The following is a 25,624-nucleotide window of genomic DNA, read 5'->3' as shown; positions in this document are numbered from 1 at the left end:
GATTTAATGTAGCAGGCAGTTTAAGAGGCAGTGAAAATTGTATGTAGCAAAATTCTGTAAAATTTAGGTTTAAAACAAACGGCTGCAAACAAGAATCTTTCTAGACATCTCATTCCTTTTTCTTTGATATATATAATGTTGTGGTTAGCTGTAGAAGTTATAAACATTACCAGAATCTCTAGGGCAAGATCTAGATAATATTTTGGGGAAAACATTTTCCAACATTTTCTTGAATTTTCCCACATTTTCCTAGATTTTTCCCTATTTTCCTTAATTTTACCAAAAAGTATTTTTGGGGAAATTTGGAGAAAAATACACGAAAGGGGGTTTGCCCAAAATGGTCCTTGACTGAATCAGTACTAGCATGAGAACGTCATCACAAGTGGATCAGCTGAGCTCGTATGAGCGTTTTATTTGTATAAGTAAACCAGCTGAAAAGGAGCAAATCCAAGGCAAATCCAATTTCACTGACGTCTAACTAAAAATGACGATCTTCTAGAGTCCTCCATTTATCAGGGAATTTTATTGTACGGTGTTGGAAGCATCAGAATGAAAGAACACAAAGAAAGACAACAAAAAAAATCTTACAAATTAACCCAAGGAAAAGCGCCTGAATGGGTTCCCTTTATCTACAACTCATTTCAATGCGCAATTCGTTTCACTCGTTTCACCATTTTTGTTTAATATTTAATAAATACCGCAGGGACTGCGGCACCTATTTTGATAATTTTTGATAATATCATTTCCACATCCTTTATTCGTAACATCAATTTAATCGACCAGATCGAACATTGCATTAAGAGAGTTGAACACTAAAAATTAAATTGATTTAAAAACGAGTGCGCACGTAAAATTTTTCATTTTTAATTTCACTTTTTTGACTGAATAATTTTCTATTTTCAGTTAAATTTGAATTTCTTAAAAATATTAAATTCCATCGAAATAGATTCATAAATTTATAGAGTAAAATATCAGAGATTAAGTAGTATTATTAACAGGCGTAACATTAATTTGGAAGCTGAGTGTTTCTTCTAGCTGTAGTTCTACAGAGAGACGCGGGAAAGGCCCAAATTGCGAACTTTTCTTTTGTGTTATTGTTCTATGTAAGAAAAACACACGAAATTTTCGTTTGGGTTTGGATGCCTTTCGTGTCGCTCTGTGAAGCTACAGCAAAAGTATTTCACAATTTTGTTTCACAATTTCACATTTTAATTGATTTTGAGTGTAAGTGAAGAGATAGAGCGCGCGCCGGGGTTTCTTTTCGATTTATCGTTATTTTCCTAATATATTGTCTGGATATTAATTGTCATTGAACAAAACCATAATAAAATGCAGTCTTTCGGTACACTAATGTTCCATCTACAAACTAAATGAGTGCAATATGTATGCAATGGCATAAGAATAATTTCTCTCTTTCCCTTGACCTCTTGACCTTATGTCGCCACTCACACTGACGAATCAATCGATAAACAGCTTAACAACGCCCAACAATAACAAACCGAAAATTCTATAATAAGCAAACTAATCCGAGCGGTGTCGCTTTAACATTCCAAAATTAATTGAATAAATGAATCACAACTATCACTTTTGCACAGGAACGTCTCTGAATTTTTCGTTTATACACCTTCTAATCATCAATAACTTCCAAAAAAGCTCGTGGCACCAGCCCCTTCGTTAGACCCTGTTTACCGAACATATAATCGCCATTCGGTGGATTACATTCGGTGACGAATATCACCTGCAAAATAATGTTGTCAATCAGTGTTGTGGTAAATACTGTTGCGTTCGAAAGTCCTTACTTCATTGGCGGTTAGATTTAGTTCAGTTGCATCGGCCGCATCGTATGAACATAATACTCGAGCCCGTTTTTGTGGATTGTTTTGAACAACCGTTTCGGTTGCGTCAGCTTTTTCATCTAGTCCGACGGGAATGTATGGCTGCGGGCCTCCCAAACTGTACATTTTATCGATACCAAATTATTGATTCAGATTTTTTTTGAGCAGAAGATTTTGTTTTATCAAATTTAAAATTTTGCTTCGTTTAATTGATTGTTATAAAATTGTACGTTAAAGCGTTAGAGAGTTAAGTTAGCTTAAAGAAAAACATGAGCATAACGCTAAATGATAAGAAGTATAGCATGACCGACTAGAAATTAGATTTCATAATCTAGGCATTCGAAATGTTTTGTAGAAATGAAATGGAATTATGGACAGACAGAATGGAGCGCAAAGATTGAAAGTGTTTTGATGTGGTGATTTGTGAACGAAAAGATCGAACTTTTTTTTGACTATAAAATGGACTCAACTCTGCAATTTTCTTTCGGTAAATTAGGCCTCTCTCTCTGATCAGAGCAATTGTTTGGACGGTTTCTTCATATTTTGGACGTTAATCGTATATGTTGCTTGCTCTCCAACAACAGTGAAGCCATCAGTGTGTAGCTTTATATGAATGTTAGCATGAAATAAAATGTTTTAATTTTCACTTGCAAATCGGAATCTCTGTGTGATTCCCAAGTTGAATTAAAGCGAGATCTCTGATTGGTATATGGCAGACAATCAAAATTGAACAAATGCAAAGAATGACGACAGAGGTGTCGAAGCTGACATAATTTGGCCTCACTTGCTCACTTGATTTTAGTATTTTCAATTTCAATTTAAGAGTGATATCGCCAAAACTTCAGGTGATTGGGAAACAAGCGGTCTCCGATTTTAATGAGTGATAGCTCGTTGGATTCGTCTTTCAATTCTAGGAAACACGTGTCTTTCACTTTTTCGAAAAAAAATTTACTTTCTGTGAAAAGTGTTCAAAAGTGAACACATGTCAGAGGGTACCAAAACCAGTTTTTCGACAATAACTCAAGAAAAAATTATTTTAAATTATTGTAATGTTGTACGAATGTCGGCCTTGGAAAGACCTACAGGTAGAGTATACGCACGGCTTGGTGCGAGTAGATCCGCGAGATTTATTATTAAAAACATAGCTAACGCCGACCCGTACGAAACACCTATTCGTATCAAAAGCCTTTAATGTGAAACTCTTCATTTCTCTTACTTCATTTTCTTCTCTGCTGAAAAACTATTCTCCCTTTAAAATCACTTACATTATCCACTCTTTGCCTTGTTATCATATACAACTAAATTGCCGGAGGCAATATAGATAGCCCCGTACGAAGTCAAATTTCATAAATTCCTATTTAAACAGCTATATACCGCTATATTTACCTATATTTCACTGTAAATAAACATTTCACAGAGGAATATGCTATTATATAGCTCAATATAGGTGAATATAGGTATATATAGATGTCCATATATGGAATGCCTGAAGCACTCCACACACATAACAAATTATTTCCATGTTAACAGAAACTCTCTAACTACCATTTTTCCCAATATATATCACTTTTAATAAAATCCAATATGGCCGCCGGCAGCCATTTTGTTAGGAGACCGGAAATAGTACCGACGCTTTACATTCGTTAATACCTTTCAAACAAAAAAAAATTCATGAAATTCGGTCAAAATTTACTCGAGATATTGTCAAAATACACCACGTTCACTGTACTTCCGAGTAGCCAGATAAGAGCTCACTCCAAGAGACCTAGCTCACGCTCCGGAGAACATAATTTCATAATAAATTTTTTCCCTGATTGGTACGGTCAATACCTATCTAATAAAGCTAAAACAGACGAAATATGTTCAAATGTGGCCGACCTACAAGCAAAAATTGCTTGCCGCCCTGTGCCTGTTCCACACCAAGGGGTCTAACTCACGAGTCGGTCATCCGATTTCCATAAACTTTTTTTTTGTCGATCGGTATTGTAAATACCTTTTATTTGACGTATCACTTACAAGTTTAACGTTTAAATGTCCGGAGATATCTTCGAAAAACCGTAAAGCACTTATTGGGCCACAGCTCGGGAGGGGTCGATCCAAAATCACTCATCTTCGAACTTATCCTGTCTTTTGACATTACCAAACGGGAAAAAAAAGAATTTTCAAAATCGGATGCGTTTTACTCAAGTTATCGTGCAGACAGACAGACGGACAGACGGACATTTTTTTTTCGCGGATTTGGCATCTCTAGACAACCACAATAGGTTTCCCCTTACTCAGGGAGTCCAATTCGACGTGTTACAAACGTATGCGTAAACCTATAAGACCCCAGTACTTCGTACGGGTCTAAATATAGTGAATGATCAGAGAGTCCGCCTTCTCAGCAGCTTCGATGTTCCGCGGAACTGAGTAAGGGGTGTTGTAGCTGGCCTCACCCACTATCGTCCCACATATAAATGAACCCAGTACTTTTGTGCTGCAAACCTACCGAAGTCTTGTAAAAAAAGTTGGTGCCAAAATGCAGATTTTTTCCTTCTTTCTGTACGCCCAACTGCTGAAACAGCGTCTGGAACGCTTCTACGGGAATAATTTCATATAGTCTACCATTCTGTTTCCTTATACGCTTCGCTATGTCGCGAACATAGATCGTTACAACATATCCAGTGTTAGTAATTCGAGTGAAAAATTATTAAATTTTTCTAAGCGGATTTTAGTCAAATCATGCCCTACACGCTAACACTTTATTTGAGTAAAATCCGCCGAGAAAAATTTAATAATTTTTCTCTTGATATTACTAACACTGGATATTTTGTAACGATATATGTTCGCGACATAGCGAAGCGTATAAGGTAACAGAATAGTAGATGATATGAAATTACTCCCGTAGAAGCGTTCCAGACGCTGTTCCAGCAGTTGGGCCCACAGAAAGAAGGAAAAAATCTGTATTTTGGCACCAACTTTTTTTACAAGACTTCGGTAGGCTTGCAGCACAAAAGTACTGGTTTCATTTATATGTGGGACGATAGTGGGTGAGGCCAGCTACAACACCCCATACTCAGTTCCGCGGAACATAGAAGCTGCAGAGAAGGCGGACTCTCCGAACATTCACTAAATTATTAGTAATAACTCTCGCGGATATACTCGCACCAAGCTGTGCGTATACTCTAATTGTAGGTCTTTCCAAGGCCGACATTCGTACATCATTACAATAATTTAAAATAATTGTTTCTTGAGTTATTGCCAAAAAACTGTTTTCGTTACCCTCTGACATGTCCTCACTTTTGAACCTTTTTCACAGAAAGTAAATTTTTTTTCAAAAAAATGGCAGATACGTGTTCGCTAGAATTAAACGACGAATCGAATGAGCTATCACTCATTAAAATCGGAGACCGCTTGCTCCCCAATCACCTGAAGTCTTGGCGATATCATTCTTGAAGCTCAGAACAGGTCGAACACGAACGACCTTAGCATAAAATGATTACATGGAAGTTCAGGTCGAGTAACTTAAAACAACCTGAATTGTGAGGTAGCCTGAAATTCGTTTAGATTTGTGGTCAGGTTTGGTGCGACTACAATCAGGAGAATCAAGTCAGGTTCAGATAAAGCAGACCTGTCCCAAGCTTCCGTGGATATTTACTCCTGTAGATACTGTGGAAGAAAGTGTGGCAAAGTTTGGAAAGTAGAAGCGATAGCTACAAATTCTGCCTAAAATCCTACTGTAACACTAACTTTCCATTCTACGATTAACGGACTGTGATTCAAATAGGTTACTGAAGCGTTCGATGGCATAAAAGTAACAAAAATTGAAGGCAACTGAACAAAGAAAGAAAGAAAAAAAAAACCTCCTACGAAGTTTGAGACTAGAACTCAAATCGCAAAAACGACAAAACTCAACGTCACAAACGAAAAATAATGAAGACAAAAACTGAGGAAAAAATTTGCATTTCAAATCAAAACTTTAAAATCTTTGCCAATTTCTAAAGCACGGACACATCAGTTGTACAAATAGAAGCAGCTTCGAGTATTAATGTGTTGGATGCTGTGTCGTTTAGTGTAGAATTTGATTTGTTGGAAATTTCTAGGCGGGGAGGCCCATCCTCATGTTCAACAAAATCCTCGCTATTTATACGTAGTCGAGGTGTCGGTGGTCGCATGCTGCAACACATAGTAAAGAGAATGGTTTGTTTTTTGGTTGGTTGGTTGTTGTCGTATCTCAGTTAAAGCGGGGTGGATGAGGATTTTAACATAAATGGATTGAAATCAATTAAGAAAAAAAAAACCAATGAGACTAATGGTTGGAACGATTGTCGGGAAGCTAACTAAAGTTTGGTTGCAACAATGCAGACAATTTCGTTTTCAAAGTTGGGGTCACAAGAAAATGTGGCTACATAAACAACAATGACAAAATGACAACGGAAAATGTTTTTTTGGGGGGTCACTAACCTGGCCAAATCTCGTTGAAGATCATTCATCACTTGTACGCAATGTGCATGGTATCGACTTTGAGCTTCAACGAATGCATGCAAATGACGCAAATGCGACGATTGTGTTGTGCTGATATTTTCCAGCAGCAGCTTCGTGATCTCCGCCTGTCGATCGAAGTCCGATTGAGCCACTCGCAGTTCCCGTTCAGCCTAAGAACATACGGAAGAATGGTTGTAGAGTCAATTCAGATTTTGCAAGAGTAAATCTCGAATGCTACCAGCTAAAGGCTACACACTAAACTACAAAATTCGTCTACTTGGTATACCTGATCGAGTGCAACTTCTGGTGAAATTCCATCTTTCTGTTTACGCGGCATTAAATACAAACAATTGATAAAAAACACAGACAAACAGAAATGTCGAAATAAAAGCTTGACTGAGGGGTAAACGTATTCATTGAAAGGGTGAAGTGAAGTGAATGAGACATATATATTAGAGGGGACGCTGGTTGAGCAAAAGATCAAGAACATTAGCCAAAAAAATTGATGGAGCAAATAATTACCGCTTGCTGTCCCAGCATGCTTCTAGCCTTCCTGACCCGATTCTTGCATGAGTCAAGATCCAAGCGTTTCGATTCCAGAATTCCTCGCTCCTTGATTATCGTCTTCATTTCACCGTCCAAGAAACGGCGAAGCGGCTGTATGAAACACGAATGCGACGAACCAATGAAATCCCGTTCACATTGGCCGAGTTTCTGTTCGGCTTGACCGACTTTCGTCAACGCACTGCCGTACGGGCCATCACTTCCGAACTCGGCACCAGCCTACAAAATTATTACAATCAACATTCGCATCGAAAGGCATAGTCGTCTGTCAGCATTACCTCAATCATGTCCAATCCCATGTACTCCAGGTTACTCAATCGGGTCGGTTTCTTCTTTTCAATTTTTTCGAAAATGAAATCTTCCGCTCGATTGCCTGGATTGGGAATGAGGACGGATTCGGTGTCGCCCAGAATTTTTTCGGTCCATTTTTTGGCCGAATCGGCTCGTTCGGCGAGCATTTCGAAATGTGAGTCCAGTTCAGTTTTCTCCGATGTTCCCAGTTTCTCTTCGGTCAACTGAAAAAAACAAAACAACAGGGACGTTAGTGACAACGGTTTTTACGCTGGAACGGAATTGAAACAAAGAAATTTTATCGAGTGGGTGTCACAGTGGGTGGTTGATAAAGTTTTGCATTTGGTCTTTTCAGATTCCAACAAATTCATCGAATTAATCTTTGATCCACGGACGATTTCAACGAGCGAATAATTTTATCGATTAATCGCAACAGTGAATTTACCTGAACAACTCTCGACAGTTGGTTTCCAGCCTCTTTTACCAACTTTTTCACATTGAAATCGGGCATTTTCATATTCATTTTGGAAGTGATCGTTCGTTGTACGTTTTAATTTCACAGAAAAGCCGCTCAGTAACTGCTAACTCCAAACAAAACCCTAATAAAGATTCACTTTTTCGATCGAGCAGCAGGAAATCAAAAAATGATAAACATTGATGAATTGATTCCGTTTTAGTTCGTTCATTGTCCGCCGTTGACGTTTGGTTGCGCGCGCTGGTGTACCAATAAAAGACGAGCAATCATATTCATCTGTCAACAGTGTGTCAAGTTATGTATTGGTGGACGAAATTTAATGTTTTCACGATAATTTATTCAATGTGAGTGCATAATTTTCGCGTTAAAATCCCATTTTTCCATTGTTATTCAATGTTTTCACGGTGTAATCTCATTTCCAGACCATATCCAGAACATCGGGTAGGTGTTCTATTTTCGAGCCCACACTTTGCTGCATTGGTAGCCTGAAAACATTTTGACAATTCATAATTTACACATCAAATTAGTAGGTAACATTTTTCTCTTCATTTTTTTTTTTTTATTCGTCTTGTGTGTTGTGTGTGTTCTCTTTGCAAAGAATGTGAATTTTTTAATAAATATTCAAAGTTTATTTGCTTAATGATGTGAGTCAATGTTCGAAGAGACAAATCGAAGTTCTATCGAAATCAAACGTTTAACTAGTTTGATTGAAGATGACTTCTATCGAAAAAGAAATGTTATGCGTGATGCATGTACTGTTACAATCTAAAATGTGTCCAATTGTCATTACGAATGCACGACACGATAAGCTGATTTTGCAAAATCTTTGAAACTTGTTGCTTCATTTGCTTCGGGTGTTTTGAATTCTTTTTTTTTCTGAAAGTTTTTAGCGCCTCTTTAACTACTTCCTGAGTTGATTTAGCTGTTGAATCATCGGAATTAATGTAAATTTAGCCAACTTTTTCGGTTTTAGTCAACGAATTGTCTGTTTTTTTTCTTTTTATTTACTCAATTGATCGTCGGGCTCAACGATCCCGCTCAATGTTATTAAAAGAACTTTTTTTTACGTAAAAACAATTGAAATTAAAAACATCCATCAGAACTACGCTACTCACATTTGCTTTTAAATGTTGATAATATCAAAATTTCCCGTCATCGGCTACGTTATTCTGTTGAATTGATTTTACAGTCGGCCACTTTGAAATAAGAGTGCGTACAGTAATGTCCGGTGAAGTTCGCTGTGAACATTTTGACAGGTCTACCCATATGATTTACATAGGTGGGTGGTAGACTTGTCAAAATTCACTGGTTAAACGGGTTAAACTTAACGAAGAATTACTGTACTAGCGCTAAGTGACGCATTTCGTTTCAGCTGTTTTTGAGCTGATCCACTCATGCAAACAAATTTGCTAGTTTACATGGGTGAACAATGTACACAGATGTACACAGATAAAACCGTTTAAAAACGTAAAACATATTTGTTCGGATGAGTGGATCAGCTGAAAAACAGCTGAAACGAAATACGTCACTTATTTCGAAGTCGCTGACTGTAAGTTTAGCATATCGTTTTTCTCGGAAAAAAATTCTCGCGAAATTTTAATTTTCTAACTTTTCCTCTCTAGTTATGTTATAAATGCCGTTGCTCACTAGAAGTCAGACATTTCGACCACTATTTCGATCTGTGAGAAAATTAAATACGTCTGACGACGTTTTGCATTAATATGCAGTTCAAAAATACCATTTCTCATCAGGCGACAGTGGTACTCGATACAGTGCTCTATCGAACATTGTACCGATTTGCACACGAGTAAGTCTAGCGAATCATTATTGAAATAAAATTTCAATTTGTTCCTAATCTCAACCACTTGTGGCCAGTGTGTGTCATTGAAGTCTTTAAGAGCAATGGATTGTCCTGAAATTTCGACGACATGAGTATCGGCGACTTCCTGAAGAAACGGCGAGTAGTCGCCGTTTCTTCAGGAAGTCGCTGTTTCTTCGAGAAGTCACCGTTTCTTCAGGAACTCGCCGTTTCTTCTCGTCGTTTCTTCAGAAAGTCACAGTTTCTTCAGGATGTCGCCGTTTTATGTAAAAAGCGCTGACTTTCTGTGAAAACGATGACTTCCTGAAGAAACAACGAGAAGAAACGGTGAATTCATAAGAAATAACAAGTTCCTGAAGAAACGGCGACGGAACGTTCTAATCGTTTTTTCAGGAACTCACCATTTCTTCTCATCGTTTCTTCGGGAAGTCAACGTTTCTTCATAAGGCCAAAAACCAAATTCTATCGTCTCTATACATGAAGTAGAAATTCTATCGTCTCTATACAGAAAGTCGATAATAAGCGATTTGGCGGTATCTTTTTGGCAGTAACTTTTTGGTTGTTGAATAGTCTTGCTGTAATAATCTTTCTGTATTGAATACCAACCATAAGGAAGTAATCCCTTTACGAATTTTCATTGTACATAGACAGCGTTTTAACACGCCGAGCGATCCGGCCCATTGCCCCGGAGCGAAGCGGAGGGCCGCAATGCGAGCCGGGCGCCGGAACGGTGTCGGTAACTTAGGAGTTAATTTTTTTTCTCTCGCATCGTGTCATAATTAGTCACATAAAAGTGTTTTAAGACACCGAGCGATATGTTTCTGCGTTGTACTTGAGTTTTTTGATTTCTACATATACAAATGTATGTAAAATTAAGAAAAAGGCAGTAAAGCACAAAACAGAAAATGTGTCGGTTTTCAAAATTCAGAGCGTGTATATTTAAAAAATGACAGACTATTTATGACACGATGCGAGAGAAAAAAAATTAACTCCTAAGTTACCGACACCGTTCCGGCGCCCGGCTCGCATTGCGGCCCTCCGCTTCGCTCCGGGGCAATGGGCCGGATCGCTCGGCGTGTTAAAACGTTTTGTATGTGCAATGAATTACACAGACTATTTATGACACGATGCGAGAAAAAAAAATTAACTCCTAAGTTACCGACACCGTTCCGGCGCCCGGCTCGCATTGCGGCCCTCCGCTTCGCTCCGGGGCAATGGGCCGGATCGCTCGGCGTGTTAAAACGTTTTGTATGTGCAATGAATTACACAGACTATTTATGACACGATGCGAGAAAAAAAAATTAACTCCTAAGTTACCGACACCGTTCCGGCGCCCGGCTCGCATTGCGGCCCTCCGCTTCGCTCCGGGGCAATGGGCCGGATCGCTCGGCGTATTAAAACGCTTTTTATGTGCAATGAAAATTGGTTTTCATGTTGTAAAAAGATGAATTCTGTAGTGATGAACTAAACTCCTTTACGTTACATTTCGTAAAAGGATGAATTCCATAGGAACCAACAAAACGCCTTTACGGCGAGACGAAAATTAGAGTTGATTTGGGATCTCAATGTCAGCTAAATTAGTAATCTTGAGTTGAGATTGTCAACTGAACAATTTCTTGAAATCGAAATTTCATCTCAAATCAAGAATAAGCCACTGCACGTAGATTTTATTCATTTGAAATAAAATACAAAGCTTTTTATTTTATTTGTTTTAGTTGCTTGCAATCAGAGATTGAACGGTGAGATGCGATGCTTCTGAAAGTCGTTGTTTCTTCTCGTCGTTTCTTCAGGACGTCGACGGTTTCGAAGAAACGGTGACTTTCTGAAAAAATGGTGACATGTAATGACGACTCTTCAGATTTTCTGATGAAACGGTGAGAAGAAACGGTGACTTCCTAAAGAAACGGTGACATCCTATAGAAATGGTGACTACCTGAAGAAACGATAACTTCCTGAAGAAACGACGAGAAGAAACGGCGACTATAGTGGCCGGTTCTTCTCGTCGTTTCTTCAGGAAGTCACCATTTCTTCTCGTTGTTTTTTCAGTAAGTCACCGTTTCTTCAGGATGTCACCGATACTCATGTCGTCGAAATTTCAGGACAATGAGCAATGGTCCACTTGCAAAATTTGTAGCCTACATTTAGGAGTAAAAATATTCGTTTTTGATGATTTCTCCGAACCAAAACCTTTTTTTTTGAAAATGTAAAACCATTAAAACAGCAAAAATGTGTTACTTTGAAAGGAAAAATTTGTTTTTGAGTCATAACTTAACCCACTTGGAGAAACCTTTGCAGATTGTATAATTTTATGTAATCTGCACAGGTTTCTCTAAGGTTAAGTTATGACAAACCATTTTTTCTTTAAAAGTGACACATTTTTGGTTCAATGAAATCATCAAAAAAACAAATATTTTTCCTCCCAAATGTAGGCTACAAATATGCAAAGGTTCCATTGCTCTTAATCGCCAAAATGTTATTAAATTGCTTCAAAATTATTGTTTGACACTTCAGTTACCATAATCTTACAAGTGTAAACGCTTCACTGTTAGCCACCAAACACGGTTAAAGCGAATTGCAAATTACTCATTTTCCTGTGTAAATACTTTCCAATAATATCAAGAGGAGACATGGACATTGTTATCGAACTCTGTTAAACTCAGCTTAATCCACAGGGATTTGTTATAAGATTTTAAACGCAATTCGATTCAGACGAACAAAATGCATGTATTTGCAGAAAATACACAAGAAAAGTCGGTATTCGTTATAGGCAAGCGAGTGAGTGAGTGCATAACAATCGTTGAAGCTTGTTACCGCATTGCAAATAAAACGTTTCAGTATCAGAAACAGTTGATACTTTAACTGTTGCTTATTTCTTCTGAAACAAGATCATTCATTCCGCAAATGCATACAACTTCATTTTAGTCATCAGCTGTAAAGAGTCTTTTGTGTCACTGACACAACCGTTCGTCTGGTGACAGTTTGTTTTGTTGAGTTTAATTGTGTGATTTGTTGGAAAGAGATGCCATATGCACCTCTCTTTCACTCTGTCTCGTGTTTGAAATTATTTTGTTTAGATATCGAAACCGGTTCAGTATAACACCACTAAAATTCACCATTAATATTTTATACAGGACGAACACCTACCCTCATTCATTTGGATCGAACGATTTTGTAATAAATTTTGCCGTGTAACAAACAAACGAAAGTGTGCAACAAGCTCATACATAATTCAGTGTTTTGTTTATTCTTCTTTTTTTCTGTGAACAATAATTTTCAATAACACACAATGGAGACAATGGAATATGAAATGGCCAGAAACATGACGTTGCTATTTTTCCTGGAACGCCTGTTGGATAAGGGTGAACCACGAACGTTACACGATCTGTCGTGCCAGTTTGGTGCGAAAGGATTTACGAAGGAAATGCGACAGATTGCTGGTGGTAGTCAATCGGGTGAGTTTCGTTTGATTTGAGCGGCTTTTGTAGCAATTGTAAGTTTTACCGTTTCGGATTTTTTATCAATGAAACTCAATTAAAAAGATGTTGGGACCGTGAATATTTTGGTTCGGCTAGTTCATGTGCTCATAATTTAGGCGGAAATACAAGGGACAGTTTGAAGTCAAAGTATTGTCTAAAAAGGTCAGGTACTAAAGCTTCCTGTCCGCCTAAAATTGTTGGTCAATATTTCCTCTGAAGTCTTCAAGCGAAATGTAGGTCCTCTTGTTCGCTCCAATGTTTTAACTGCTCATAGACCAGACTGTAGAGCCGCCAAATTTCAGCCGCCGAAAGGCTAGGCCCAAAACGACCCGCCGCCGCCGCCGGAGATTTTGGTCGGCTAACTCGGCGGCTCGTGCATATTTTATCCATAAAAGACAAAAATATGACACAAACCAACAAAATTAAATTAATTTTTTGGGACAATACCGTTACTTGAGAATACACCCGTACTTTTAACACATTGAAATTAATTGCGGCTTGCCAACTTTCGGCACCCTGGACTTTACTTAAATTGTCGAGGAATGTCTCCAAATAAATTTCTAAAAATCCAAAACTGAATTCTAGATTTTTAGAAATTTATTTGGAGGTATTCCACAACTATTTAAGTAAAGTCCGGGGTGCCGAAAGTTGGCAAGCCGCAATTAATTTCAATGTGTTAATGTCCATTGCGATGCCTATCTTTAAGATATTTTCTACTTTGATTTTCGTATTTTTTTTTATTTTTTCTTCAAAACGACATTCCAAGCAAATTGAGAAATTTAAGAAAATTTTCAAGAATTTGTAGAAAATCTTGTCTATGGACATGGTCATTTGTTTGTGAAAATCCCAAATTTTATGAAAATCGTAACAGATGTGAAATTTCATGAAAAGCTCAAAGATTCGTTAAAACCGCGAAAACTTGTGAACAGAGCGAAAATTCGTAAAAAGCTAGAAAATTCGTAAAAAATCGCAAAAATTCGTGAAAATTACAAAAATTTGACATCCAGCCGCCGCCAGCTGACCTTTTTGGTCGGCGGCTAGGCCCAGTCGCCGCCTGAACTTTTGTAACGGCTTAGCCGTACTTAGCCGCCACCGCCGCCGCTTTTTTGGACGGCTAGACGCCACCGGCGTTTATTTTTCGGCTCTCCACTCTGTCATAGACCGAGAGCCTACTTGCATAACAGTCTCTAAAAGGGTTTCACGCGGTTGAAAGTCTATAGATTGTCATTACAGCAGCTCAGACTAAAAATGTTTGTTCTAACACTTTTTAACGCTAGAAGCGTCCTAAAAGCTTACATCGATTTGGTGTCAAAAGGTAGCTGTGACATGGGTAGTGAAATTTTAAATTTCATTCTTCGTCTGACACCAATGCTTTCATTAAGACGTCAATTTCGTTAGTCCATGATGTGAGCTGACTGACATATTACATTTGGCCTTCCTTTGTTGGGAGTAAGGCTCGGAATAGTACGGTTTTTGAGCTAATCTGAACCTGAAAATCGAACACCTGAATTCGATCTGACCCGATTTTCATTTGACGTGACCTGATATGGTTCAAATTTAATCTGATCTGACCTGTTCCGTCTTGCGGAGTGTAAGTCTTGATTTCCACTTACGAGAAAAGCACTCCGTTTTCTCTCCGTTTACACTTTAAACAATAGAAAAGAGGCGTGGTTTAGCCAAACGGAGTAGTTTTTTTGTAAGTGGAAATCAAGCCTAATACGACATTGGCTTTAAGTCTCTCGGTCTTATGAGAGACAGATATGTGTGCTGTTCTGTACAACTCGAAACGAAATGCCAATCGAAACGGTACGTGTGACAATGGCCGCAATTTTTCATTACCTATTCGACGAAAATTACTTTCCCATTCATTCCGTTGAGTTCTGTGCAAGAAAGGGTCTCTGTAGAATAAAAAAAATGTGCTTCGCCTTCACGTAAATAATCGACTCGAATAGAACATTTTGAATTATTTATTAGGAAGAATATTCAGCGAAATGTGTATCGTGGATGTATATTGTATTCATTGCATACACATACGTACATTGTACAAAGTCTATATTTATTGTGTCTACCTGTTGGCAGGGAAAAGTGCAAAGAAACACCTATGGATTCGGCAAAACGTTTTTTTTTCTGTTGCTTTTTTGGATTATTTATAAAAAATTTATGGCTGAAAATGTACATAATAGATTTTCCCTATACCTAATACATATATGTGGCGCTTATTGCATACATGTTTTGTTCGCACACAGGAGTATGTATACCACGTTATTTTACAGCTTTAACTTGCAACATAAAGTTGCCAAAATAATGTTTTTTATTGGACCGTTTCGTTTGATATTTTTGTAGCGTCTGTTCAAATAAGAGTAACCTAAACAGAAAGCATCCACATGTACCTTTCGATATATTTATATTAAGTGTGGTGGAAGGTGTGGTGTGTTTAACATTAAAATCGAAGGTTTTGCTGTAGGAAAAATCTGAAAAGCCGCCACGCATTTACCTTGCTTTTCATGATACTCATCAGTTTTGTTAGCCCCGTACGAAGTACAAAGGGGCTTATAGGATTACGATGCCGTGTGTAATTGATGGAATTCGAAGCAGACGGTAAGGGCAAAGTGTTTGCCTATGTTCATAGATGACGAATCCGCAATAAAAATTTTGTCTGTCCGTCTGTCCGTCACGTCGATATCTTGAGTAAATCAAATCCGATTTCAAAAATTTTTTTTCCCTGAAAGATAGTCGAAATAGTGAGGCTAAGTTCGAAGATGGGCATATTCGGGTCGGCCCTTCGTAAGTTAGGGCCACCTAAGTGATTAAAGGTCTTTTGGTGATATTTATGGCAAAACAAACGATGGAAATGTGACATGGCAAATGATAGGTATTGTCAATACCAATCCAGGAAAAAAAAGTTTTTTAAAATCGGGTGAGTGGACCGTGAGTTAGGGCCTTAGAAGTGAAAAGCTACTAGGGCCCTATGTGTATTTTACATATAACTCGAGTAAATTTCATTCGTTTTTCGTAATTTTCGTTTGATTTGGAAGGTAATCGAAGGCCGAATGGAATGTTGTTGAAAAAAAATTAAATTTGGGTCCTTGGCCTAAGGCCGCTACTAGGGCCCTATGTGTATTTTACATACTTATAACTCGAGTAAATTTCATCCGTTTTTCGTAATTTTTGTTTCATTTGAAAGATAATCAAAGGCCGAATAGAATGTTGTTGAAAAAAAAAATTAAATTTGGGTCCTTGGACTAAGGCCGCTACTAGGGCCCTATGTGTATTTTACATATAACTCGAGTAAATTTCATATGTTTTTCGTAATTTTTGTTTCATTTGAAAGATAATCGAACACCGAATAGAATGTTGTTGAAAAAAAAAAAAAATTTGGGTCCTTGGACTAAGGCCGCTACTAGGGCCCTATGTGTATTTTACATATAACTCGAGCAAATTTCATCCGTTTTTCGTAATTTTTGTTTCATTTAAAAGATAATCGAACACCGAATAGAATGTTGTTGAAAAAAAAATTAAATTTGGGTCCTTGGACTAAGGCCGCTACTAGGGCCCTATGTGTATTTTACATATAACTCGAGTAAATTTCATATTTTTTTCGTAATTTTTGTTTCATTTGAAAGATAATCGAACACCGAATAGAATGTTGTTGAAAAAAAAATTAAATTTGGGGCCTTGGACTAAGGCCGCTACTAGGGCCCTATGTGTATTTTACATATAGCTAGAGTAAATTTCATTCGTTTTTCGTAATTTTTGTTTGATTTGGAAGGTAATCGAATGCCGAATAGAATGTTGTTGAAAAAAAATTAAATTTGGGTCCTTGGCCTAAGGCCGCTACTAGGGCCCTATGTGTATTTTACATTGAACTCGAGTAAATTTCATTCGTTTTTCGTAATTTTTGTGTCATTTGGAAGGTAATCAAAGGCCGAATAGAATGTTGTTGAAAAAAAAATTAAATTTGGGTCCTCGGACTAAGGCCGCTACTAGGGCCCTATGCGTATTTTACATACAACTCGAGTAAATTTCATCCGTTTGTCGTAATTTTTGTTTAATTTAGAAGGTAATCGAAGGCCGAATAGAATGTAGTTGAAAAAAAAAAAAAAAATAAATTTGGTCCTCGGACTAAGGCCGGTACTAGGGCCCTATGTGTATTTATACTCAATAAATTAAAAATTTTAGGGCGATTTGAAATTTTTGTTTCATTTGAAAGGAACGTCGTACGGGGCTTCGTAATTGCGCTATGTGCAATTTCTGAGATGTACACATTACATAATAATTTTACTTTAACTACATTAACCGGCGCAATAGGCTTACGGTCAAAGTAGGGTGACAGACGCACTAGGGTCACGTACGCAATAGATATACGGGTTTGTACGGGGCTCAGTCGCAGCAAACGCTCCGACTGTTCTGATGGCTCGTTTTATTTTTTATTCGATAAAATATGAACAATCGTGACCAGCAAATTGAAAGAGTCAATAAATTTTGATAATTTAATGATTTGGTACCATGTTGTTAAAGTAATATCGTTTTACGGAACGAAATCCACTTTGTTCTTGATGAAGTTCGGGGTTTTCCTTTTTTTTTGTAATACTAAAATTCTATTTATGGCTTTGTTATTTATCTTGGAAACGTAGGAAAATATTGAATTATTATGATTAACGATGAAGCTCTGTTCTGTATGGAAATGGCGAAATTTTTCTTTTCTTTGGTTCTGTTTATTTTGGAGCATTCTCTTAACGATGAACGTGCTAGGCAGTATAGTGTAATGTAAACATATCTAATGTCGGCATTCGATTAGGCTAATGATTTTCTGGTTTGTGGTAGCTATCAAATATATTGACTTCACTGCACGACGTCGTCGAAAATTTTCAAATGTTTCACTTGAACAATTCTTATCAGTTCTTCAACATTCTTTACACAGTTCTAATGCGATAATAGATTTGCATGTCAGACTATACAAGCAGATAAAATTGCATGGAAGAGAATCTGACAATATTTTTGATGAGACATCTTTTCCATCTATGGAAAGTCTCAAATATTTGCTTGTAAAATACTTTTGAGTTATACGGCTGCCACGCTATTGAAAGAAAGCGTCACTATCACAATAGGTATTCTCAATTTAATATGGTGATAACGTTGCCATCGTCACAGTGAAATACCGATGCTATCGCTATTTTTAGCGTTACTCGCTATTATGTTTGGATAATGGGAAACGGAATTTACTTTTTGAAGTCATAGTAAATTAATAGCTGTATTTCCTTCTGCGCGGATAAATTTATCAGCTATAAAAGTTTGGACTTTTGTGTCTCATACGATGTGAACTTAGGAAAGTTTTTTCAAACCTTCATAAGCCATACAACATGTATGTGACGACGGTGTTAGGGTATGTTTGACCACTGTTTCGATCTGTGAGAAAATTAAGTATGTCTTTCGACATGTTGCATTAATATGCAGTTCAAAAATACCATTTCTCATCAGGCCATGGCAACAGTGGTACTTGATAGAATGCTCTAGGAACACTATATCACTTTGCACACGAACAAGAATAGCGAATCATAATCGAACTGAAATCCCAATTCATCACTATCCTTGCAGACTCGTGGCGGTCTGTGGTTAATCCACCACAAAAGCTAGACAAAGTTTGGACTTTTGTGTCTCGTACGATGTGAAGGCGAGACAGGCGAGACGTAACAGACGGTGCCGTTACTGTGTTTCAATCTAATATTAGATGGATTGTATTTGTGGGTTGAAGAACGGTTATAACTTGAAAATGTTTCTAAGTACTTTTTGTTGAGTGTATCAATTTACGCTACATAAATTTAACACAGCTGACGGGAATCGGTTCAATGGTTCCTCCTAGATGAACAATATTGTCTTAATTGAAACTTTAGTTGTTCTGCTTTTGTATTAACCGAGTATAATGAACTAAACAAAAACTCAAAGGAGATAAACTGCCATAGGTATGTTTATGAATTAACAGCAATACGATTTGTAGCAAACCTTAAACAATGGAAAACGGAGTATGATTGCCAAATGTGGCCATGTAAAATTGCTCGTGTGTTTTCCAAAGAAAGTGTAAAGCAGGTATGGTCTATTGTCCGCGGAGGACATACAAATTTGATTTTCGTACTTAAACGCACTCATTTTCATATTATTTTGACATAAAATGTGAGTGCGTTTAAGACGAATTCGCCGATTGACCATACCTGTTCTAGACTTTCATTGGTGTTTTTCGGCCTATGTCTCTCGCGACGAATACAATAATTTAAATTCGAATTACTTGTCACACGTCGCGCACATAACCAAACCACAGTCTGTTACACTGGTCACAATACACCACAATGTAAGAGTGAAATTAATTGAAAGAATTAGATTTTATAATTCTATGACAGTAAAGCTTGAAGAGGTTTCTATAGACGGAAAGCTGTAGCATTGACGAAACAATTTTGGAAGACAAATTATTTACAGTTTTTCAAACGAAATTTCGGGATTATGGAGAATAGGGTGTAGCGTTTTGGCAAAAATATTTTGATTTTTAAGGCCTGCGGGTTGGTTCGATGCACGAACTTAACAGGATTGCTGCATTGTTAAATATGGTTTTTCTCGTACCATTTTCTACACACTAGAAGGTTAATGAATCTACAACCCGGTTAAACTTTACGTCGAGTCTATATTCGTTCGAAGGCTCTTGAAATTCGCTCTAAAATGAGCTACTACACGACTACTTTGCTTTACAATCACATATTTTAGAAAGCTTTAAATCCAAAAAATTCCGGAAAAAGTCATGGTCGGAAACACTTTTTGCAATTTTTAGTCGGTGAGTCGAATCTTTTAAATTTTAAAGTATGCCAAATTGAAGCCTCAGTCCCTACGAGTAGTTCTCATATACACTTAACAAATTTGTTCCAACACAGGCGGCAGAACTGATCTCACAATGTCTTTGTGACCGAAAAGTCGGTTTTCATAGGTGCGCATGGGAGCTTCCAACTTTTTTTTTCTTATTTTCGAAGCTACCAGCAGGCCTTAAAAAACAAAGAGAGAGGAACAAAGGAAGATGAGAATAATTACGGAAATTAGGACCTAATTTTTACGTACTCGTGTCGTCATAGGCCATCGTTAGAGATTAGGTTTTTAGACCCGAAGACACGAAGTACTGGGGTCTTATGCGTTTACGCATACGTCCGTAGCACGTCGAATTGGACTCCCTGAGTAAGGGGAAACCTATTGTGGTTGTCTAGAGATGCCAAATCAGTGAAAAAAAAAATGTCCGTCTGTCCGTCTGTCCGTCTGCACGATAACTTGAGTAAAACGCATCCGATTTTGAAAATTCTTTTTTTTCCCGTTTGGTAATGTCTAAAGACAGGCTAAGTTCGAAGATGAGTGATTTTGGATCGACCCTTCCCGAGCTGTGGCCCAATAAGTGCTTTACGGTTTTTCGAAGATATCTCCGGACATTTAAACGTTACACTTGTAAGTGATACGTCAAATAAAAGGTATTTACAATACCGTTCGACAAAAAAAAAGTTTATGGAAATCGGATGACAGACTCGTGAGTTAGACCCCTTGGTGTGAAACAGGCACAGGGCGACAAGCAGTCCGGTCTCCTAACAAAATGGCTGCCGGTGGCCATATTGGATTTTAATAAAAGTGAAATATCTTGGGAAAAATGGTACTTAGTTTCTGTTAACATGGAAATAATTTGTTATGTGTGTGGGGTGTTTCAGGCATTCCATGTATGGACATCTATATATATCTATATTCACCTATATTGAGCTATATACAGGCATATAGAGCTATATAATAGCATATTCATCTGTGAAATGTTTATTTACAGTGAAATATAGGTAAATATAGCGGTATATAGCTGTTTAAATAGGAATTTATGAAAGTTGACTTCGTACGGGGCTGTCTATATTGCCTCCGGCAATTTATTTGTATATGATAACAAGGCAAAGAGTGGATAATGTAAATGATTTTAAAGGGCGAATAGCTTTTCAGTAGAGAATGAAGTAAAAGAAATGAAGAGTTTCACAGTAAAGGTTTTTGATACGAACAGGTGTTTCGTACGGGTCGGCGTTAGCTATGTTTTAAAATATCATTCAAGGATCTAGCATGAACTCAAACTAAATACATTGGTACATTCCTACGTCGTTCGAACCTTTTAGAAAAAAAAACGTGCAGTCCAACTGGTCAATCCAATATTTCCTCTAATCTAATGGATTGTGTGAGAGATCATTGGTACACAATCAAAACTAATTTAGAGAAATTAAGAGTTGTAATGGGGTTAAGACGACTTGCAATTGATTTAATATAAAACACCCACGAAAATATCACGAGTAAATTGTCAAAGAATATGTTGAAGGGATTTCAGTTAGTCGTATCAATTTCCCCGAACTAAGAACCTACCATCTAACCGTTCCATTAAACTCGTTTTCCAGGACTCAAAAAACTACTGGCCCAATATCCAGCACTATTCATAATCGATGGTGATTTCGTTCACGTCAATTCACATCAAGCGAGTGCAACTAGCGACAAGGGTAACTGTGGCGCAGGAAAACGCGACTATATTCAAGAGTCGAAAGACTATTTTAAACACAAATTGCTGCAGTACGGCATCGGCACCGAGGTACCAATAAAATGTTTGCTCGGTCATCGCAGTCAAGCGTCACCGCAAGTTCGACACATATCAGGTATAAGTTCAGAAACAAAATGCTCATTTCCACATGCTGTAACCGAATGTGTTTCAGGTCAACATATCAAAGAATTCACAGAATTTCTGTCAAAGCATCCGGACACGTTTCAAGTGGTTGACGAAAGTGTTCTATTGGTCGGATGCGATGATTTACAGGATGTGCCTATTTCGGAGCGTTTACATCTTCCACAGCCATCCATCGACACGAAAGCTACGCAACAGATTTTAGACTTTTTCGTTCAATGGATAGAATTGAAAGGACCAACACTTGTCGATCAACTGTTCCACTTGGTCACATCGAATTTCCGTCAGGATCATTGGTTTTCCATGTTCAAAACGTCCAACGATTTGAGCACATTTCTGAAACTCTTCTCCGATTGCTTCCACATCCAATCGAATCTAGTCACCTTGTTACAAAAACCGAAGCTGTCCGATGCATACATACAACAGGCCCAAAATCGTACCCGTGACCAATCGAACAACAATTTCGTCAATTCGACGAACAGAGTGCAATCGCCCGCTGTGCGAACTGGCAGCACCAATGGACCGGTCGGTGATTTCAAATTGAATGAACCAATTTCGAATATGACCACCGCGCTAACGAACAATCATGTGAAAAGTGAACCGAACAGTGGATTCGACAGCTACGTTCCCGATTTGGACATAAAATTGGAAAATTTGTGTGACAATAACTGTCCGAAATCGGGCAGCAGCTCAAGTGTATCGAGTCCAATCAGCAGCAATAGCCCGGCATCGTCGCCGCAATCAAATAACAACGATCGGTTGGCTGGCAGCAACAAAAATCAAACGCTGAAGCAACGTATCAACAGTCTGGTGATGAAAACTTTGGTCGAAAATTTGGAAAAGGAAAAGCAGACCGTTTCGTACCAGACGAGTCGCAACAATGCGAACACCATTCCGAATCCGGCCGACGTTCGCACCGTGCCGAATCAAATTGCTTCTAGTCACAATTACTTTGTGGGCGATACGTGGAAGATAAAAATTCTGCACAACACACGGGTCATTTCAACCATCAAAGAAAGTGTCTTTGTCACTGATGCCATAATGAACAGTGGTGGTAACAGTGGTGAACAAGTCGTCGTGTCCCTCGATTGCGAAGGCATCAATCTGGGTGTTAAAGGCCAGCTGACGTTGATCGAATTGGGGACTACGCGTGGGGAAGCTTTCATTTTCGATGTGCTGACTTGTCCACAAATTATGACCGATGGTGGCTTGAAGGCGCTACTTGAAAGCGATCGAGTCATTAAAGTCATCCATGACTGTCGTAACGATTCGGTCAATTTGTTCTCCCAATTTCACACAATTCTACGGAACGTTTTCGACACACAATCCGCTCACGCAGTCCTTCAATACCAGGATCATGGGAAGCAGGTGTACAAAGTTAAAAATCTGTCGTTAAATACGCTGTGCGAATTGTACAACGCTCCGCCCAATCCAATGAAGGATCAACTGAAGAGTGTCTACCGAAGAGATCAAAAATACTGGGCACGACGGCCATTGTCTCGGGATATGTTGCTGTATGCAGCTGGTGATGTGCTGGTTCTCATCAACGAACAACTGTACGCTTCCATGGCGTTGTAAGTTCTCCGTTTGCATTTCGAATTTGAATTAAAATTAAGAAAGAAAAATTGTCCATTGCCAGAGCGATCAAACCGGAATACAAGACCTTGCTGTCGGAACTGTGTACGGAACAAATTTTGATGCTGATACATCCGAACGATGTGAAAATGCGCAAAAAACAAAGAAAGGTCAGCAACGAGGTAGCCGACTTGAAGCAAAAACTGTCTGTGTCTATGAAGAATGTCGTACTGAGCAACCGAGAGATAAGACTTTTAAGGTAATGGGGTCACAATTCAGCAGCATTCAGCAGTGTGGTAAATAATGGAGCATTTGGTTACAGATTCTTAGATTTAACGGAAGATGAGAAGGAAAAACTTCGCGGTTCGTACAAGGTAGCCAAAAAGCTGGACAAACTTGAAAGTATGGGGCAAGACAGGTAAGTTTGCACTTTGATTACCAGTCCCCAAAATATCCAGATTTCTGGAGCGGTTCCGAAGAAGCTAAAGCTCTTTGGGACCTACTAGAAAATCGTTTTCATTGACTTAACTGTGCTGTGCCCTTCATTCATGGGCCTGCCGTTCTTGTATGTACAGAGATAACAGCGATTCCGAAGATGAGGCGGAAGCCGAACAAGATTACGCCAGTCTGGACAGTGTTCCATCGGATAATTCATTGCCCGGCGGTACATTCTCCCCGCGAAGCTCCGAACCGCCAAGTTTAACCGAATCGATGCATATGATGGATGAAATTTTATCGAATAAAACGATGGATCGATTTTCGAAAATTGATAAGCTAGAAGCCATTCTGTCAGCTGCTACATTTTTACCGAACGAGCAGGTGGGTGGTGGTGGAATTTTTTTACCATTTGTGGAGGGAAAATCGAAACTTTTTTGTTTTGTTTCAGGCATTTTCTTCAACCACTGACAACACTAACAATTTCATTAGTGAGCTAACATCTAAGGATAAAGAGCTGAGAAGGTAAGCCCGTGGTCATCGGTTCATTATTTGCGTTTCTTCTAAAATGAAACAAAAATTCTCTGCAATCCCGCCTCGCTCACTTAATTTTCTCTAATTTTACAGTTCGAAGTCGTGCACTTGTAACTGTCATAGTGGCGGTACCCCTGGTAAAACGATTGTTCGATCACAACCGGCCAATGTAAGTTACGTCGACGAGAGCGTTCAGACTCTCAGTACTGGCGATATTGTTATAACGAAAATCCACTATAAAGAGGAACGGGATAAAGTTCAAGATAAAGTGCTAACGTCATCGCCGAAGAAATTATTTTTGTAAGTTTGTTTATCGCGAGAATTTGAAGAAACACGAAAATGAAATTGGGCTTCCTTCCAGCACAGCCACTCTTATTGTTTTATAAAATATTGTGTATTCGACGGTTCTCGGTTAACTTTTTTTTTCTTCTTCGTTAAAATGTGAATTGAAATTAAATGAAAAAATCTTTTGAGTTACGTAAAATTAAATTCTAAGTTACGAGAAGGGCGTTTAGTCGTTTAGTAGACACAATTCTAACATTTTGTTAATATAGTTCTATGTGGAAACGAAACTCTCACAGTCCCAACAATCAATTTCCATTTAAAATTCTCGTTTCTCTGCGCGAAAAAGCAGCTAGAAAACGATGAGTCACATACCGGATCCGTTTAACGCGACAAGCAGGCATGAGCGCCGCCGAAAATTAGCCGCCGATCCAGCCGCCGCCGGCCATTTTTGAGCAAGCCGCGCCGCAGCCGAGCCGGTGGCAAAAACACGGCTCAAGCCGGCTTGAAACGGCTGGAAAATGAAATAAAGATTTTGAAAGGTGAATGGGTGAAATAATTTTGAAAACCGAGATTCCTGTTGATCCTGAGCAGCTCAAGTACTTTTTGAATTTATTTTTCAAAATTAAGAAAATTTTGAAAATTTTCTTGAATTTTCATGAATTTTCCAGAATGGTATATTACGTCCTCGCTTCTAAGTTTGTTGTTTTGGCAAGTATGACCTTTGCGGAACGAGCCGAAGGCGCGCAATCAGTTAATTTTATCGATCTTTGCGAATTTTCTCGTTTTTTTTTCTTTTCAATTTTTACTTGATTTTCGTGAGCTTTCGATTTCTTCTCGAAAACCATTTTCTTAATGAGTTAAATGAGTGTACTGGAGCATGATTTTCCATTTAGTTCAAGTTTTGAGGCAATAAAACTTGACGCGTTAGTGAACCTTAGACTTAGAGACTTGCTTGTAACAAGACCAGTTCCACTTGCACTTTGAACAACCTAATCTACCTACATTTTCGCTTTCCGTACAATTTCATTTTCATGCTTACTAGTTCATTTTCCATGAATTTATCTAAACGTTTTTATTTTGAAAAAAAGTTAAAAGGAACCTCCAGCCGAGCCGTTTTAAGCCGGCTCAAGCCGACTTTTTCGCCGCCGCCGAGAA

General features: G+C 38.2%; 2 protein-coding genes and 1 long non-coding RNA gene across 8 annotated transcripts; 1 reads left to right on the top strand and 2 right to left on the bottom strand.

Annotated features, from left to right (window-relative positions):
• Window positions 1-1,206: 1,206 nt before the first annotated feature.
• LOC119072651 (endophilin-B1) lies at window positions 1,207-7,871 on the bottom strand. Of its 4 annotated transcripts, XM_037177906.1 has the most exons (7): window positions 7,600-7,849; window positions 7,142-7,378; window positions 6,822-7,082; window positions 6,586-6,621; window positions 6,279-6,469; window positions 1,800-1,953; window positions 1,207-1,738 (listed from the first exon to the last, which is right to left on the bottom strand). In XM_037177906.1, the coding sequence occupies exons 1-7, from the start codon at window positions 7,675-7,677 to the stop codon at window positions 1,628-1,630; spliced, it is 1,068 nt and encodes a 355-aa protein (XP_037033801.1). In that variant the 5' UTR covers window positions 7,678-7,849; the 3' UTR covers window positions 1,207-1,627. The 4 variants fall into 4 exon arrangements, with proteins under 4 accessions (XP_037033801.1, XP_037033802.1, XP_037033803.1 ...); XM_037177907.1 differs by lacking the exon at window positions 6,586-6,621 and having other exon boundaries at window positions 7,600-7,871; XM_037177908.1 differs by lacking the exons at window positions 1,207-1,738; window positions 1,800-1,953 and adding an exon at window positions 5,330-5,990 and having other exon boundaries at window positions 7,600-7,858.
• LOC119072654 lies at window positions 2,898-4,828 on the bottom strand. Its single transcript, XR_005086897.1, has 3 exons — window positions 4,652-4,828; window positions 3,370-3,372; window positions 2,898-2,937 (listed from the first exon to the last, which is right to left on the bottom strand). It is a non-coding gene; the product is annotated as an uncharacterized LOC119072654 (long non-coding RNA).
• On the top strand, window positions 7,850-24,661 carry LOC119072644. Of its 3 annotated transcripts, none has more exons than XM_037177893.1 (10): window positions 7,850-7,973; window positions 8,052-8,155; window positions 12,580-12,900; window positions 21,363-21,614; window positions 21,672-23,214; window positions 23,280-23,474; window positions 23,538-23,633; window positions 23,791-24,034; window positions 24,102-24,175; window positions 24,278-24,661. In XM_037177893.1, the coding sequence occupies exons 3-10, from the start codon at window positions 12,735-12,737 to the stop codon at window positions 24,486-24,488; spliced, it is 2,781 nt and encodes a 926-aa protein (XP_037033788.1). In that variant the 5' UTR covers window positions 7,850-7,973; window positions 8,052-8,155; window positions 12,580-12,734; the 3' UTR covers window positions 24,489-24,661. The 3 variants fall into 3 exon arrangements, with proteins under 3 accessions (XP_037033788.1, XP_037033789.1, XP_037033790.1); XM_037177894.1 differs by having other exon boundaries at window positions 8,052-8,159; XM_037177895.1 differs by lacking the exons at window positions 7,850-7,973; window positions 8,052-8,155 and adding an exon at window positions 12,213-12,231.
• The last annotated feature ends 963 nt before the right edge of the window (window positions 24,662-25,624 follow it).

This window comes from Bradysia coprophila (assembly GCF_014529535.1).
Source record: "Bradysia coprophila strain Holo2 chromosome IV unlocalized genomic scaffold, BU_Bcop_v1 contig_84, whole genome shotgun sequence".
NCBI classification, from domain to species: domain Eukaryota; kingdom Metazoa; phylum Arthropoda; class Insecta; order Diptera; family Sciaridae; genus Bradysia; species Bradysia coprophila.
This window is presented reverse-complemented; position numbering and strand designations above follow the sequence as displayed.